We start from the raw sequence: 17,173 nt of genomic DNA, 5'->3' as shown, positions 1-17,173 counted from the left end.
TCTTCCAGCCCTTTCTATCGCGAGCCAGTTCCTAACTGCCTGAATTAAATCCCTCTCTGCTCAAAATTCCTGGAGGCTCCTGTTCCGTGAATTTTTATGATCCCAACAAGTCTGTCTTTTTAACATAACATTACAGCAAACTGACCACAGCCCCTTAAGAATGTACCTTCTAAGAGGATATACTCTGCTATATCTTTGTCATCATCCATGAAGCTCTTATTTCAGTGTCAGGCACGCTGCTGAGCACTTTTCACGTCATTTTCATTTAATTCTTACCCGAGTCTTTTGTAGTAAATGCTACCATTAACCCCGTTTTACAGATAAAGAAACCACGGCACAGTGAGGTTAATTATTTTATCCGGGGCCACACAGCTAGGAAGTAGTGAAGCTAGCATCTCGACCCAGGCCGTCCATGCACTATCACCTACCACGCTGAAGTATTCCAAACATGACCTATTATCTAGTCTCTCTTAAGAATGCTTCCAAAGCGGTTGCCTGGGTGGCTCGTCCGTTAAGCGTCTGACTTCAGCTCAGGTCATGATCTCATTTTGTGAGTTCGAGCCCCGTGTTGGGCTCTGGGCTGACAGCTCGGAGCCTGGAGCCCGCTTCGGATTCTGTGTCTCCCTCCCTCTCTCTTCCCCTCCCCTGCTCGCACTCTGTCTCTCTCTCTGAAAAATAAATAAATGTTTAAAAATTTTTTTTAAAAAAAGGAATGTTTCCAAAGCCATGTGGTTTTACTATTGGAAAGAAAGTACAAATACGGCACCTTTATCTTCCTATTCTCCGTGCTCCAAACCCTTCACACTCATACACGACTGGGGAGAACATGAAATGGCACAACCACTGTCAATGACACTTTGGAAACGTGTTAACCAGTTAAACATATACCCACCACACTATTCAGACATTCCACCTACCAGTACTGCCCAAGAGAAAGAGAGTCATATGTCCCTACGAAGACTGATACACAAATATTCATAGCAGCTTTATTTTTTTTTAAGCTTATTTATTTGTTTTGAGAGAGAGCGTGAGCATACATGAATGGGGGGAGGAGCAGAGAGAGAGGAGAGGAAGAATCCCAAGCAGGCTCTGGGCTGTCAGCGCGGAGCCCAACGCGAGGCTCAATCTCACAAACTGTTTGATCATGACCTGAGCCAAAATCAAGAGGCAGCTTAATCAACTGAGCCACCCAGGGCGCCCCCACAGCAGGTTTATTTTTAATAGCAAAAAACCAGAAACTCAAATATTCATCAACAAGTGAACAGATGAACAAGTTGTATTCTATCCAAACAATGGAATTACTATTCAGCAATAAAAAGGAATGAACCACTAATACACGTAACAGTGTAGACAAACCTCAAAATCTCAAATGCTCTGTGAAAAAAGCCAGACCAAAAGAAGTACACACATCGCATAATCCCATTCATATGAAATCCTAGAAAAGGCAAACTAATCTTTACAAGAGAAAACAGATCGGAGCTTGTGTGGGAACTGGGCGGCTGGAGGCAGGAGGCTGAAGGTAGGAGGAAACATTTGGGGGTGATCAGTATGTTCACTGTGGTGACTGCAGTGGTGGTTTCACGGGTACATATGTGTGTCAAAATTTTAAAAATTGCACAATTTAAATACGTATGGTTTACTGTAGGTCAGTGATAGCTCTACAAAGCGGCTTAACACTCTAACGCCACCCTGAGAGTCACCTGCAGTCCTGCCTCCCTCACCCCACACAGCCAATCCACTACTGAGCATGGCTTACTCTTATCCCTACAATTCGGTGGCCCGGTCCCTCCTTTCCAGAAAGGATGTGGTAGAGTTCAAAGACCTCTAGTCAGAAGACTGGGTCCTACTTCGACTTCTGCCAGATTCTTGCACTGCTTCATCTAAGCCTCAGTTCCCTCATCTGTAAAATGGAGGATTCATTAAATCACGTATTCATTCATTCGCTCATTCATTCATTCAACAAATATTAACTCGCCTACTACAAAGATTATACTGGAGAAGAACCTAACGTGTGCTTTGTAAACCATAAAATTGTCTATACAAATACGCTGGCATTTTCATTTCCATCTCGACTGCCACCTTCCTAGTCCAGATCCTCCACGTTTGACAACAGACCTGGCAGCGCCTCCTTTATGGCTGGTTTTATTATTGCCAGGCCTCTCGGGTTCAGACGCAGAGCCCAGAGTAAACTTTCTTGGTAGAGCTCTGACAGAGTTTCAATGGGTTCAAGTAATGCTATCCACCATTATTTATAAAACTGAGTCCTGACGCTGGCTCCTTCCTCACTGCCCATCTCACCAACCCCAATTCTCTTTCCTGCAGAGCCTACGGGCCAATCCAGCTAACAGCACACAAGGCTCAGTGTGAGCCTCCCTAACAACGTCCTTCCCACTCTTTGACCATCTATGCCTACTGCCTCCCTCAATGTCTAGGTTAAGACGGAGCTCTGCTGACCTAAGGAACTTTGGAAAAGAGCATTTTCAGTGGATACTACAAGGCTAAAGACAAAAAGAACTGCATCGAAACCCTGTACTCTAGCTGGTGATGGCATACAGCAATTCCAAAACTACTTTACATGTATGCCGGAGATGAACACGCATTGTAGACTCAAGAAAAGCCGAGCTCCATGAGGCACCTTGGTGGCTCAGTTGGTTAAGCATCTGACTCTCGGTTTTCGGCTCGGGTCACGGTCTCGTGGTTTCGGGGGTTCGAGCCCCGTACCAGGCTCCGAGCCTGTTTGGGATTCTCTCTCTCCCTCTCTGCGCCTTCCTCACTCGTGCTGTCTCTGTGTCTCTCAAAATAAATAAATAAACTTAAAAAAATAAAAGCCGAGCTCCTTCTGCAAACTTTCCCTGGTGAGCGCCTTCCATTTCTGGCCAGCGTTCGTTCATTCAGCCCCTCCTTCATTAGCCTCTGACTGGCGCTGGCTCTGCTGGGTGTGGAGGAAGCTGGGAAGAGTGAGACACAGCCTCTGCCCTTGAGGGACTCACAGTCCAGTGAGCTTTCTACCGCAGTCTCGCTGGGTCGGACAGTGTCGACTTCTGAGACACAGCCACCTCTCGCGGATACGCGCAGACACAGCTGATGCGCACTCTGCCCCCATCCCCACCTCCTTCCAGTGAGCCCCTCGCACCAGAAAAGACAGGTGCCCCACCATTCTTTCACGAAGCGCCTGGTGTAATTATACTCTACACATGACAGGTACCGAATAAAGGCCGACCACCTAACCAATAGCCGAGGACCCATAAAATATCCAGTAACAACAAAAGAAAACTAAGCCGTACATTTCATTTGGAAAGATTGTAGCCACGTTTCTGAAGCTTGCCATTTATTTGAATGTTTCTTGTGTGTCAAAAATTAAATTTAGGAGCCCACATCCTCTCCGAAAATGGGCTAAAAAAGGATTCTTTTAGAAAGAAAGCATTTTTTCCTGTAACCAATGACCAGAATGTCCCCTCAGAATCCAAATCTGTGCTAAATGTTAATGATAATGTGTTACGCGGCCTTTTTTTCTTTTATTAATTTCTTTCCACCTACAGTCATGTTTACATTAGAAAACAGTTTTCTATTCTTTCTGGGGGGAACACAGTCTCATGAAATTTTAAGCAAGAAAATACACCCTAGCCTACTCACATATGCAAAGCAGTTCTACTTCAACAGCGTGCCAAACACAGGTCCAACAATGTCTACACAAGGATATCCACTGGGGCACTGTTTGAAACGGCGGAAGACAGGAACCAACCTAAATGCCCACTAAATTGGGACTGGTCAAAACAAATTCTGGACCACGGTCATCCTGGAGTACCATGCAGCCACTGAGAGCAAGGAACCCAATCTATAGGTGCTGATGTGGAATGAATGCCCAAATGTAACGTCAAGTGCAAAGGTGAAGTGTAAAATACGCCACCACTGCATTAAAAAAGTGTTTGTGGTTCTCTGGGAGGAGTAATAAATATTAACATGCTTTTATATGGGTAGATTATCTTTGGAATGATACAGAAGAAACTGAATAAAAAGCAGCATCCTCTGGAAAAGAGAATTAAGAGGGACGGGAACAAGAGAAAGGAGGAAGACGAATTTTTCACCGTATATCCTTCCTTACGGTTTGCATTTTTGAAGCCACATACGTATCTTACCTTTCCACAAAGTAAAAGAGAAAAACAAAATTCTCAGACTACTACCATACATGACAATGTCACTTTGCTTTTCTTTGTCGCACTGTTGAAGGCACAAAAGCTCGAGAAGAGAGGAACCATTCTTCATTTCCAGGGCAAACTTCAAAGCAACTAGATAAACCCGAAAGAGCTGTGTCCCCTCCACCCCGAGCTCCTCCGTGCCACCGTCCCCCCCATGGCAGGGTGAACCGTAGGAACCTACTCGCCTCAGCCTTCTTGGGGGAACAAGTCCCATCCATTCCCCTCTGAACAGGGAAGCCACAGTATCCCTATTTCCAGGGCATTCGGCCAGTCTAGCTGCTGTAGCTCTCATCCTGGATGCCGGAAAAGAATCTCTGGAGTTCAAGACAAGTTTGGATAGCAAGGGGAGCAGGAAAATTGATGGGGGAACACCAGTCAGTGTGATGAATAGGCCGGTCCGGAACAGCAGGTGACGGATATACAGATGCAAGGCTGGCAGGGAAGGAAGATGGTCCGTTCACAACAGATGGATGGAGGTGCTCAATCATCCTCAGGAACGAGCCGGAGGCTGCCGCGCACAGCCCTGTCTGCTCGGCCACCGGCAGCTCCTCACTCACCTGCGGGGCACGGCCCCAGCCCCAGAGGCTCTCTGCGCGGGACCCATCGCAGGGCAGGGCCTGGGGGAGCGACAGCAGGCAGTGTTTGAGGAAATGCCACTAGAATGCAGGCTGGACTCGCGAGGAACTGACCGCTGGTGAACTTTTTCCTCCGGCTTGCAAAAAACACACCCATTTTGTCTCTCCTGATAGCTCTCACTCCGGGGGCGGGGAGGCTTGCCCTGCCAGGGTGACCCGCTTGCCCAGGCCTAGGGGACACAGGAATTCCAGTGTTGAAACCAGGACAGTCTTGGGCAGACTGGAGCCTGCGGTCACCCTTCTTACCAGCCACTGTCCTGTCCTTTTCTTTCCCTCGTCACCAGTGAGACAGAACCTAGATCACGTATTCAGTTCAAGCTCATGACCGAACAGAACTCCTCAGGTAGGTTATTTTGTTTCTTCCAGTCATCTGAGACTAACAGAGAGGTAAGGCAATACGAAAAATCACCCAACCCTGGTCTTTGCCCAGAAGGGGAGCATCTTTTTAAAATGTCCACATCGGGGGCGCCTGGCCAGCTCAGTTGGTGGAATGTGTGACCCTTAATCTCAGGGTTGTGGGTTCGAGCCCCACACTGGGGGTAGAGATTACTTTAAAAAATTAAATAAAATAAAACATTCTTTAAAAAAATAAATAAAATGAAACATTCAGGATAGAGAAGGCACAATTACTCCAGTAAATACAGGAATGAATCTAAATCTCAATGCCACGATCCACGTGTCATTAACAAAGAATCAGGAGGGCCAGACAGCCCCTCACAGAGCCAATACCATTCCTGCCAGCTCAGCCACAGGAGTCTCTGAGGGTGAAGGAATGGGCCACCACCGTCAAGCATGGGGTGGGAGCTGGCGAGATCTTCGTCTCCCTTCCCCGCCCCCCTCTAAGGTCTCTGATGGACCCAAGCTCTAGAAAGAGCAGCGTTATAAAAATACTTCTGGCCTCACTAAGACACGTTAAAGAATTAATTATAAAGTAAAGCTGAAGGAGAAAATTAATTTTAGAAACACATGAGGTTACAATTTTTTTTTTCCTGGAGATGGGGGAGGAAACATAGTTATTTTCGTTTTCATCCTGGGGGCACAAGCTGGGAGCTGTCCAGTCGATAACCTGGCCATCAGAACAAGGTTTGTAATTAAAAGGTCAGTGACCTGGAAAGCCAGGGCCCCACTCCCAGAGCTTCTCAGTAATGACGGAGCTATTAAATTAAGACTGTTATGAAATCAATGCTAAAAAAGCTTTCATGGTAACGAGATTCCATTCAAGGACATGCAAACTACCTCATGAAATGGACGTAAATGATAAAAAAGAAAAGTAATAAAAGAGAGTTAAATTGAAGTCTGTGTAAGAATTTACTCCCCCTTAAAATACTCCAGCGAAAGCAGCCCTTCACCTCTACCCCGCCACCAAGGTTGAGACCATCAGGTTTCTTCCTCAAGTTCATTTCCAGCAAGGAGGCAGCTCTGCTACCAGGGGTTCCGCTTCCAGGAACAGAAGAGAGATAAGATCTTGTTTCACCTTTTAGAATGAGAAAGGATGGTGGTGTCTCTTGTCTGCTCAGTTCTCCTCACCCCTGGACTACTTACTAGATGAACGAGAGCACAGCCCTTTCCTGACACACTTGAGAAAGGCACCATGAGCACAAGTCTCAGCCAACACAGCCCAGGCCCCGTCAGGCGGGATGATACAGAAACGTGTATGACGTTTGTCGTTTTTCCAGAAGCCTGCTTTGCAACATGGATATGAGAGTAAGCTAACAGACAACGCTGTCTTCCCCCCATGTCACCTGCCCCGCACCCCCGACGGACAGGCATCACTTATACCCACCTTCCACTCAGCCTGCCAACATGTTTGGAAGCAGCCTGCCTCCTACATTTTGTGGTTGGATAGGGTGTCAAATCAACATAAGCCTATTGACAACGCTGTCCAAGCCTCTAACTTTCTGGACCGATTCTATTGCTGTTTTTAAGCTACTCTAACCTCCTGGACCACAGCCCACTTAAAGCCCAGACATGACGCCTGCCCGGTGAGAACGGCTTCTGTAGGCGGTTCCAGTGCTAGGAGGGCTTAAACCCCCACACACAGCCCAGTGATCCCCATGTTCGGCTGACTACGCGGTCGATGTGCCATCTGCAGAATCAAGTGGTTGGAAGGAAAACAAAAACATTTATTCTAATACTCTGAAGGTGAACAGCTGCTTTTCTCTTTCATCCAAAAAATTCCCGATAAAAGAAAGAAATGTTGTAAATTACACAAAATGGCAGTACAAACTTCAAAGAAAATGATAAATGATTCCAATAACTTCATGTTTCTCATTAATGACTCCACATTCAGACTTTAAAGCATCCAGAAGAGACCTCACGATACAAAAACAAAAAAGCCACAAACACAGAAGACGTTCGCAAACCAACTCTCTTGCATGCCTATCCCATTCCCTCCCCACCTAGCCCGCCCCTGCCCCTCCCTGGCCCCCCAAATCAGAGAGCACAACATTTAACCTGTCAGTATCAGAGGCAGGCTTCAGCCCTGCTTCGGGCTGTGGTTTCCCATTAAAACAAACTCAGCTGATGTGCCTAAAGTAACCCTCATTTTCCACTGAACTGACATGCACTATAGGGACCTCAATTTCTATATTAAATATTAAATAATATTAAAAGAAAAACAAAATTGGATTTGCCTTTTCAGGAAAGAGATGTTTATTAAAAAAAAGAAAGTCAAGATTATAATTCAAGGCAGAGCTCCACTGCAATTCCCCGAAGTGACATTTGCTAGGAAAAGCCAAGACTACAGTAGCTGCGAGCTCGCCCAAAGCCAGCGCTCCAAACCCCACCCCCACCCCCCCAGTGACGATGACGAGTCCTACAGGGGGTAGCTGCGGGGAGGATGCCAGAACCTCGATCCCTCCCCTCAGGACACCCTCCCCACCCCCACAGACCACCCAGCCAACTCTCTTTCCTTCCCAAGTACAGTTAGGGACAGGGGAGCCGCTCGCTCCTTTGCAAAAGGCCCTCCTCCCTCTCCCCAGCAGAGACGGCGCCAAGCTCTGCTGACCGTGTACACCTGACCCAAGGAACAGCCGGAAATTTAAAAAGTGAAGTGTAAATCCACGAAAGGGCTCTTCTTCCCCAGGCGCCAATCAAACCTTGGAATCCTCTGCCCAGAAAAGGTCCTGCCAGAACTTACCCTATTGGGATTCAACTCGGAAACAGATAATTCCTGACCGAAGCAGCATTTTAGGGGATGATGGAGACGGGTGATTGCGTCCAGTGATTCTGGACTGAGGCTCAGGGTAAATTCCTGTGGCTCTCTTTGGAGGAATAAGGGTAGGAGGCCCCTCTCCCGGTTCCTGCTACCCTAATGTTCTAAAATCTCTCACCGACCCAGGGGTCGAGGAGGAACGGTGCCTGTTCCACAGTGACAAACACTCACCTCCCTCAGGCCTCCGCTCACGCCACCCTCTCAGAGAGGCGTGCTCTGGTCGCCCTGTCTAAAGGCACAGCCCGTTCCCACCCCAGCACCGGGGCTCCTGACCCCACGCACCCGGCCTTCTTTTTCTCTGTGGCTCTTGCCACCCGATATACTACGTGTCTCCTTTTTCCATCTGTTGTCCGCCTTTGGCCGTTAGAATGTAAGCTAGGCGAGGGCAGGGATGCCATCCTGCCCCTTCTCTGCTGAGTCCCCGGGGCCCATAACAGGGCACGGCACAGGGTAAAACACTCTTAGATGGATTAATCAACTGGGTTTGTTTCGCGTTTTTTAAAGGAGCAACAAATAATAATTGCACAAAACACTTTCCTCTCTACAGTAATTATTAGCCAACCAACTCAAAAGAAGTATTATTTGGTCCAGAGTTTCTCCCTCTCTCTTTTTTTCTCTCCCTCTCCCAGTCAGGGATTTATTAAAATTAAACAGATTAGATGGAGCTCCTGATACTAAAACTGCTCAGCAAAGCCTGCGGTGGGGAAGTGCCGAGCAAACACCAGAGACATTTGTCTCTAAATTGCTCTAAATACCTTCTGCAAATGAAATTCTAACCCAGCTGCGTTTGAGAGAAAATGAGGAATAACTGGTCATTGTCAGTGGAAGAGAAGATCAGGCAGTTATAATATTGCACAATATACTGGGGCAAAGGATCTCTCGGCAACCATAGATTTTGTCTCAGGTTACCCCGGGTAATCAGCACAGCTTTTAGGCTCAGCTTTCCCGAGCTTCCATGCTTTGATGAGGGAGCTGAAATCCCCAAGCTTTTATGATTAATTACTCCCCATAGGTACACATATTTCAAGGAAAAACTCTTTTATGGCATGATGGCTGCGGAGTGGAGAGGCCAGCCAACGCACTCCAAATTTTAATAACCGCCTGCTGATGGGGGGCGAGCACAGTGCCGCCAGCACATGCACAGTGCCCCTCACCAACTCAGTCAAGGGGCCGCCCCCGAGGCTGCCGCTGAACAGATGCCTGTCGATGGAGAGCTTCAGGCTCCTTCTGCCCAAACCCCAAGGGCGCAGGCCCGGGATGCGATCCTGCAAGCATCTCTTTGGTGGGATACAGACCAAGGAAACACCACCAAGCCACTCCGTCTTCTATTCCAGCCACAGATGACTTAAAGCCCACAACCTACAATTTTGAGGCTAACATTCCAGCTCCTAAAGGAAAAAGAGTTTGGTTGGGGGATGGGGTCGGGGTCAGGGTCAGGGCGGGGAGACACCTCACCTCTCCCCCTGCTCACGGTATATAAGGGCATTTATACAACTTTCCAGCTTTCTAGAAAATTAAATGTTCAAAGAATGAAAAGTCAGATTTCTTTTTTGTTGTTGTTCATTTTGGGGTTTGTTTTGTATTTTACAAAAACAGAAAATTATCCTAAATTGCAACAGAGCCAGAAGAGATTCTTTCTGCTTTGGACAATATTGAATTTGTCAAGACCCATTTAATCCCTGCTTACAGAAATACCATAAAACCAGTAATTTACCACTTCAATCTGTAAATCAGACTGACCCCAGGCTCGACCTTAACCTGACCTTGTTTAGCCATCTCATTTCCCTCGCCCTTCAATTTCTTTCTCCCTGGTTCTTTACCGAGGCAGCTGACCTCCTAACCTGAGGCCAGGCATTGTATAGCCAGGGTCGTATCATCAGAAGAACAGACCAGAAAACAGAAGTCCTCCACAGTCCTATCCAGTGGGCCTCTCCTTGTTGCCTGTGCCAGGCTGTCCTGGGCTACGCTGATGGCCTTCCTTACATGTGGTGCTCGATCATCCAGGTGGCATCACCTCTCTGCTCCACCGTGGGGAAAGACACCTGCATTCCCTCTGGGGGGCTCCCCTTCACCCCCACACCAGTGGGAGGGCTACAAGAGGTCCTCTCGGCAACACGGTGGATTCCACCTGCCCCGTCCCCAGCCCCTTTCTGCAGGCCACACGACATGGCCATGGGAAGCTGTACCTTTCTTCTTGAGGAATGCTCTCCTGGTCGCAAGCGGGCTCTGACGGACTCGGGAATTCTGTAGAAACTTCACTGCTGTGGCAATCTGGTTGGGGAGATAAAACAGAGAAGAAAAGTAAACTTCCATGGTCTGAATTTCAAGATTCAAAATCCCACCAGTTTATCCCCACGCCCACAGAAATAAACACACCACTGTGGTCAAATTTATAACCAGTTATTTCTCACATTGAAAATCTACCTAAATAGGGGCGCCTGACTGGCTCAGTCGGTGGAAAATCCAACTCTTGATCTCAGGGTTATGAGTTCGAGCCCCACGTTGGGAGGTGGAGACTACTGAAAAATAAAATCTTTACAAAAATAAAATAAAATAAATATAAATAAAATATACCTAAATAAAAGACTACATTGTTTCCCACTGGCTTCCTGTATCTGATTCTCTCAACCTAACTGTTAAGACCTGCAGGAATCCTTTCTTTTTCTCCTTGTTCAAGCTGATTCTTCACACTCCTGGGCAGGGCAGGTAGCCTTCTCCTGGCCACACGCATCCATGTCCCTATGCTTGTGCTCGTGCTATGCCCTTTTTCTAGAAGGCGGCCCTTTCCCATCTCTACCTGTCTAAACATTGCATGCATACACACACACACACACACACACACACACACACACACACACCAGCACAGCCCTTTTATAGCCTGTGCTAACTCCTCAAAGCCTTCCCTAAATAAGCAAGCCATCTCTGATCTCCCCATTCTCTTAAATTCTTTAATGCTTGTAGTGTGTACCGTATAATTGAAGACATAATTATACTGTCTTCTAATGTTCAGGCTGCCTTCCCAACTACACTGCAAGCATCTGAAGAGAAGAGACCATGCTGTCTCCACAGAGCCTGGCAAAGTGCTGAGCGCAGACCGGCTGGGAAGGATTATATAAGAGACACCGCGCACAGCCATCCACGCTGGTCCCGCTTATGCAACGGAGCTCAATTCTGAAGAGACTTCAAGGGACAAAGTTTGGGGTTTCATGGCTAAAAGCTGACAGATTGACAGATTATCTCCCTACGTCTGGTGATGATATTATTTAATGAAATCTTCATATCTTCAAATAAGCCAAGGAGGGGGTGGAAGGCAGCGTGCCGAAGGCATTAACCTTCACATCACTCAGCACACACAAAGTGTGTATTTCCACGCCGCTTGTGTGCTCTCTGTCCCGGGCACTAGTGCAACGGGTGGGAAATGCCAACCTGCCCCAGAGAGGGAAGGGGCTGTTTTCAATGACTGGCATTACTCATCTCATCAAAACCAAATGGGTAATAACGTCTCATGTTACAGGTAAAGTCATCAGACCCTAGAGTTCCCTCCTAAGTTGCCGAAGGAAAAAATTTCTAAGGGACCAAACATAAGGAACTTTTCTAAGATCCTGCAGACTAAGGACAGCAGCTATGCAGCGACTGTGGCTACAAATGGAATACAACTTACAAACAGTCTCCTCATGTTTTATATGAATTTAATCTTGCGACCAGACACACTTCTCTGATAACAAAAGATGACGATAAATTAGAAAGAAAAACAGAAAGCCAGGCAACTCCCTTATATATTTTCCCTTGTAGTCCCTCTACTGGAGGCCTGCCGGAGACAGTCTCCCTAAAGGATGAACTCAAGTGTCCCAGGCCTTCGGATCCGGGCCGGTCAGCGGTAAGACACAGCAGCATTCCCGGAGCGTGGCTGTCATCCATCCAGCCCTGCAAACCTATTAAACCCCGTCATGAGCTGCAGTGGTAACCAAACAGCTCCGGACTGGACGCAAATCATGCTCCAGATTCTAGAGCCCAAAACTCCATACGCGCCCCCTCGGTCCCTCGACCACATCTCCTCGGTTCGCGCCAAACTTTAAGAAAAAAAAATGTGACCAACATCTACAAAATGATACAGTTTAATGAAGACACGGGAGAAGGGAGAGAGAGAAGAGGAAGACAGAAGAGGGACTGGGGAGAAGGAAGGAGTGGCCACGGGACAAGAGGAGAAAGCAGAGGAGCTGACCCACCAGGGTGGGCAGAAGAAAGGGGAAGGGGAGAAGCCGGAGGGGGGATGGGGAGGGAGGAAGGAGAGAGACAAGAGGAAGAGAGCCCCATGTCCAGGAAGGGGTGGACAGCTACACAGTCACAGGCCCCCCAGGGTCGATGCCCATCGGCACAGCTCTGATGGCTCGGGGGTGACCGCCCTTCACCTGGAAAAAAATACACCTGCCACACACACGACAATTACGACACTGGTATCACGCGGCAGTCTCCGCACGCGGCAGTCTCCGCACGCGGCAGTCTCCGCACGCGGCGGTGTGTGCACCAGGTGTCAGAGGGAACGTGGATGAGCAGGTCTTGAGCAGCAGATATTAACAACACAGCTCCTCTCATTTACCCACAGAAGCGCCGACCTTTCCTTCATCCTTCCAAAATTTTCCATGATGGAGAAAGAAAACAGAATCCCACCACTAAAATGCACAGGTTTCACCTTGCTTTTTTAATATAGTCCTTGGTATATGCATTTCTGGTCAGAGAGCAAAGTTCTGATGGGTTTAATGGTGCACTCAATGCAGTGCTTGGCGCATTCCATCAATTTTTTTTTAAAAATTGCATCTCTTATTTCTTTAAATACATTAATCAGCCTAGTGTAGGCAAAACGGATCCATCGGACAATGCAATAAACATGAATTATCATCTATCCAACACGCATAATGGCTTAAAAATACATAATAGCAGGTGTAGTTTAAATGATTAGTTATTACACCTGTGGTGGGTCTGATTCAATTGGGAAAAATCATCTTTAATAGGTTAAAAGGTTTAGATCACCATGCTTTCCTTAAAGTGGCTGTAGAGAGGGAATGATGGAGTGCTCTGTCATTAGTAATTCATTTAAGAAAAACGTGGGGGATATAGCAAAGAACAGCATAAACGAGCGAATCCAATTTAAACATCAGGTAAAGTAGAAAACACCTTTTAAAAAAGCAAGATAAATGAATTCGGGAGGGACATGAAATTGACGTATTTATTTTAACGGGAATTTGACAAAGTCCCGGCACACTTCAAACTTGCAAAAATATGAACAATTTCTTTTAAAGTTTCCATTCACTAATTTCAAGCCATATAAAACCATGCTGCCAAACACCTACATAAAGTATATTTGGGACTTGTTTATGCTCCTCTTGATCTCTGTCTGAAAATGCAGGCGACAGGCAAATCACATATTTAACAGCATCGATATCACTACGCCAGATGCAAAAATATAAAGCATCCAAACTAATAGCCTCAACATAATGTGCTGAATAAGAAAGATACCCAGATAGGCAGCTCCAGGTAAGTGTGAACATATGAAAACCTCTCTCCTCCTTCCACTAATTATTTCTTCAGCTACTCTCTACTCTCCCCTGCACCCACCGCACGAGGAACTGGAGCTACAATACGAGGGAAAGGCCTGTCCAACCCGGAATTTTACATGCCCGAGAGCCATCCACAGATGGTGAAAGGTTTCCCCAAATCTGTACCCATAATGCAAAGATTTTAGCACACTAAATAACTGCTGGGCACACTGGGTTTTGCAGCTTTCATTCACCTATTGTTGGACACTTTGCATTAACTTCATGAAGCAATTCAACTGGCTCTTCCTCTACAGAGGGTCGACACACACAGCATGCTTTTGTTGGTCGAAATGATGGGGTGCCTGCAGCCTGTCCTGTATTATCGTTTGATTTTCTAATTAGGAGATGAATGTGACTATTCATGGGTTATATTTGTGCCCAACTAAATTACATAAATTCAGGCCAAATCTTCCGCCTCAATGTCAAAGATGTAAAACGGAGACAGGAACTTTATTGCACATGTTGTGGGAGTGCAGCAAGCCAGGGAAAATTCTGGCGCACAGCACCTGATGCCGTTGTTGGAAGCCACTTGCCGTTGAGTCCATGAGAAACATGGAATCGTTTTTCCTTTCTCCTCCTCTTGCGCTGAGAGTTCTTAATGAGCGCACCTCGAATTGCCACTAGCTGGTATCATAAAAATACGGGTGACGAACTCAGAGGAAACCAGAAGCGAAGTTTCTCGCCACCCTTATTCCTGTGACCTCACCTCCCACCTCCCTCCCCCAAAAAGCAAAATAAAACCACCCTGTCACCGTCAACTCCTGAGTGTTAGGGAAATTTGATCATTTTCACGGGCCTGTCACTGAAAGCCAGAGGTAAAGCCACGATGCAAACAAGGGGAGTAACCCCCCCCCTCTGCAATGGCTGCCCCGGAGGGCCTGCTGCAACCCAGGGGGAAGAGGGGCCTTTGGACCCCAGATGACTGGCCAATTGCGAGAGACCCTTGTTTGAGAGCCCAGGATTTGTACTTGTATAAATCAATGGACTACAGCATACTCAGGGGTGATCTACGATGAACTATGTGCTGTTAAATGCATTGTGCAAGATAAGTAATCCCTGGTGAGCAGACTCGAGGTTCCGACAGTCTTCGCTGAAGAGATGCGTCCTGTGTGCTTCCCGCTCTCCTACAAAAGACCCGCACGCTGTAATCTTCAGAAGGCACACTTTCTTTTCTGCACGAGGGGGACGGGAGAACAGAGCTTGCCTGCTAGCAACCCCGGGGTGTGAGGAAGCCTTAGCACTTTGCACCTGACACGTAAACCTGATGCATTGTCTCCAGTGACACTTATTTGGAATGCCACCAATTCCAGCACTCCTGTGTGCTCCGTACACATCTATCTCCTAAAACGTGAGCATTCATTAGCCATTTTAAAATATTAAAAATAGTCAAAAATTAATGACGCTAACAACCAAAGCCAAGTCCTTTTTAACCCAGAGAGATCACAGCCAGAGGGCAAAAGGAATGACCGAGGTGCGGGCCCGAAGGCCCACCCCAACGCTGCAGTGTGGCACGTGCGTGCCTTAGAAGATTCCATCGCCTGTGAGAGGTTCCTACGCTGGTACTCTAAAGCAGATAGATACCCAGAATCCTGTTAACAAGCGTCAGACCAAAGCCAACTCGAGTTTTAACAAGGACCGACTTTAAAAGCCGGGCAGTGCGGAGAACGAGAGCACCCTCTTCAAACAGAAATGCTGCATTTTAGTAAGAAATCAGTACTCTGTCAGGAGTTCCTTGACAAATATGGTCATCGGTGGCACAAGGAAATAGTTGCAAAGCAGCTGTTAATCAGGGAAACACATCGTAGAACGCTGATGCTAGCACTCGTGAAAAAATGCAACGGGCTAATTATGAAGCTATATATCTCACTAAAGAGGCCGTGTTCCTTGAGATTCCAGGCAAAGCACTCTCAGATCCAGGGTCCTAGGACAACATAATTCTGGCTCTCTGCATCCAGAATCCCCTCTAATCTGCCAGTTCCCAATCCCGGGGCTCTCCGTTCTTTTTCAATCCTCCACACTCTCCCTCTTAGCTAGAGAAGAGGCTGAGAAGGGTGACCACCTGGAAGCGGGGGTATCCACGGGCCACATTCCAAGACGCCGTGCGTGCGAACACACCCACAAGGTGTCAGATCCTGAACCAGAACGAAAGAGAATCTACGAGCACGCACGAGAAATGTCAGAACCCTCATTCTAAGCGTGGCAGGAGGGCAAACGTGTGTGAGCTGCAAGCGAGGGGAGCCGCGCCCCCCCCACCCCCACCCGCACCCCCACCCCCAGTCGCCAAAATGAAAAAGGAGGAATAAAAAGGAGAAGCGGGAAACAAAAAAGAGAGACTGTTGTGTCCGAAATCCCAAAGGGAGGAAGGAGGGGGACCGGCAGAAAGGAAGCTGCTCTGAAGAGTGTTGAGGTGCCACGCAGGGAAGCCGAGGGGGCTCGCAGGCAGGTGAGGGGAAAGTTAATATGCACAGGAAGGCTCGGTCAGCCAAAATTCAATACGATCCCCGTGCAAGGACAAGGAGGGATACGGCTCCCCGAAACCAGCCGGGTGGGGGTGGGGGGAGGGGCGCCACCGAACGCTCTCCGCTCTCCGAGCAAACCACTGGAATGGCAAGAGGGGAATAACCTTGAGGTGGACACGCCGCTCAGGCAGCCCAAGCGCGGAGCCAAAGTGCCCCCTAGCCGGAGCCAGCGGCCGCGCAGGCCAAGGGCGGCCGCTCCGCTGACTCGCACAGCCTCGGTGAAGTGTTTTCACTCAGGGAAAATGAAATGTTTTGCAAGATGAAACAGAATGAAAATTGAGGTTTTAGGTAATTACTAGTTGGCATTTACATATCACGGGCTGGTTCAACACCTATTCATTTTCCTCTTTTATTTTCAATTTTTTAAAATTGCTCATTAAAAATGAACAGATGACAGTGACAGGAATTTTTTTTTCACTCTTTCTCCTTCTCTGAGGGTTACAAAATCAAGAGGCACATTTAGCCCCGTTTACAGTTAACACACACACACACACACACACACACACACACACACACACAGGTACGTTTCATTTGCATCAAGGGGGGAACGGAGGGGGGAAAGTCAACAAAAGCCAGGAAGTTCAAAAATACAGACGGCGAGTTGTATTGTACTTGAGCCAGCCTCCTGCACCTGGGTAAGGAGCGTGCTAGCAAGTGCCCTAGCACTCAAGGAGTTAAAGGAAAGAGCCTCTCTTCCAACTTGGAATTTCCTGGTTTTTGTCACTGTGTCCTTCCCATTGTTGATTTGGGTTACAACTCTATACTAATTAAGCCTGTGGGCCCTAATTTCCTTTGTTTTACTTTCCTCTGTCCTTTTGTTTTTCACATTAAAGAAATAAAATATCTCTGGTAGAAGTGCACAGGAGTTGACATGATAGAATGTAGTATTTTTAAGGTCTACTGTGTAAATCTGCATTTAGGGAATTCCAAAGCACGCATTATTGACCCTAGCCTCTCTTAAAACACATTGATATATGTAGTAAAAGCCTTTATGAAAAGTGGCAACGCCGTGTGC

The 17,173-nt window shown here is 47.3% G+C and overlaps 1 protein-coding gene across 2 annotated transcripts in view; it reads right to left on the bottom strand.

The window, feature by feature from the left end:
* PEX14 (peroxisomal biogenesis factor 14) overlaps positions 1-17,173 on the bottom strand; it is a 146,781-nt gene that overhangs the window by 78,425 nt on the left and 51,183 nt on the right. For both annotated transcript variants that reach the window (XM_045482142.1, XM_045482143.1), the window contains exon 3: positions 10,232-10,316. In XM_045482142.1, coding sequence (XP_045338098.1) covers positions 10,232-10,316 — 85 coding nt within the window. The remainder of the gene's footprint in view (positions 1-10,231; positions 10,317-17,173) is intronic.

Source organism: Leopardus geoffroyi, chromosome C1 (genome assembly GCF_018350155.1).
Source record: "Leopardus geoffroyi isolate Oge1 chromosome C1, O.geoffroyi_Oge1_pat1.0, whole genome shotgun sequence".
Lineage (NCBI taxonomy): Eukaryota > Metazoa > Chordata > Mammalia > Carnivora > Felidae > Leopardus > Leopardus geoffroyi.
The sequence above is the reverse complement of the archived record's forward strand: the minus strand, read 5'-3'. Positions and strand labels throughout refer to the sequence as shown.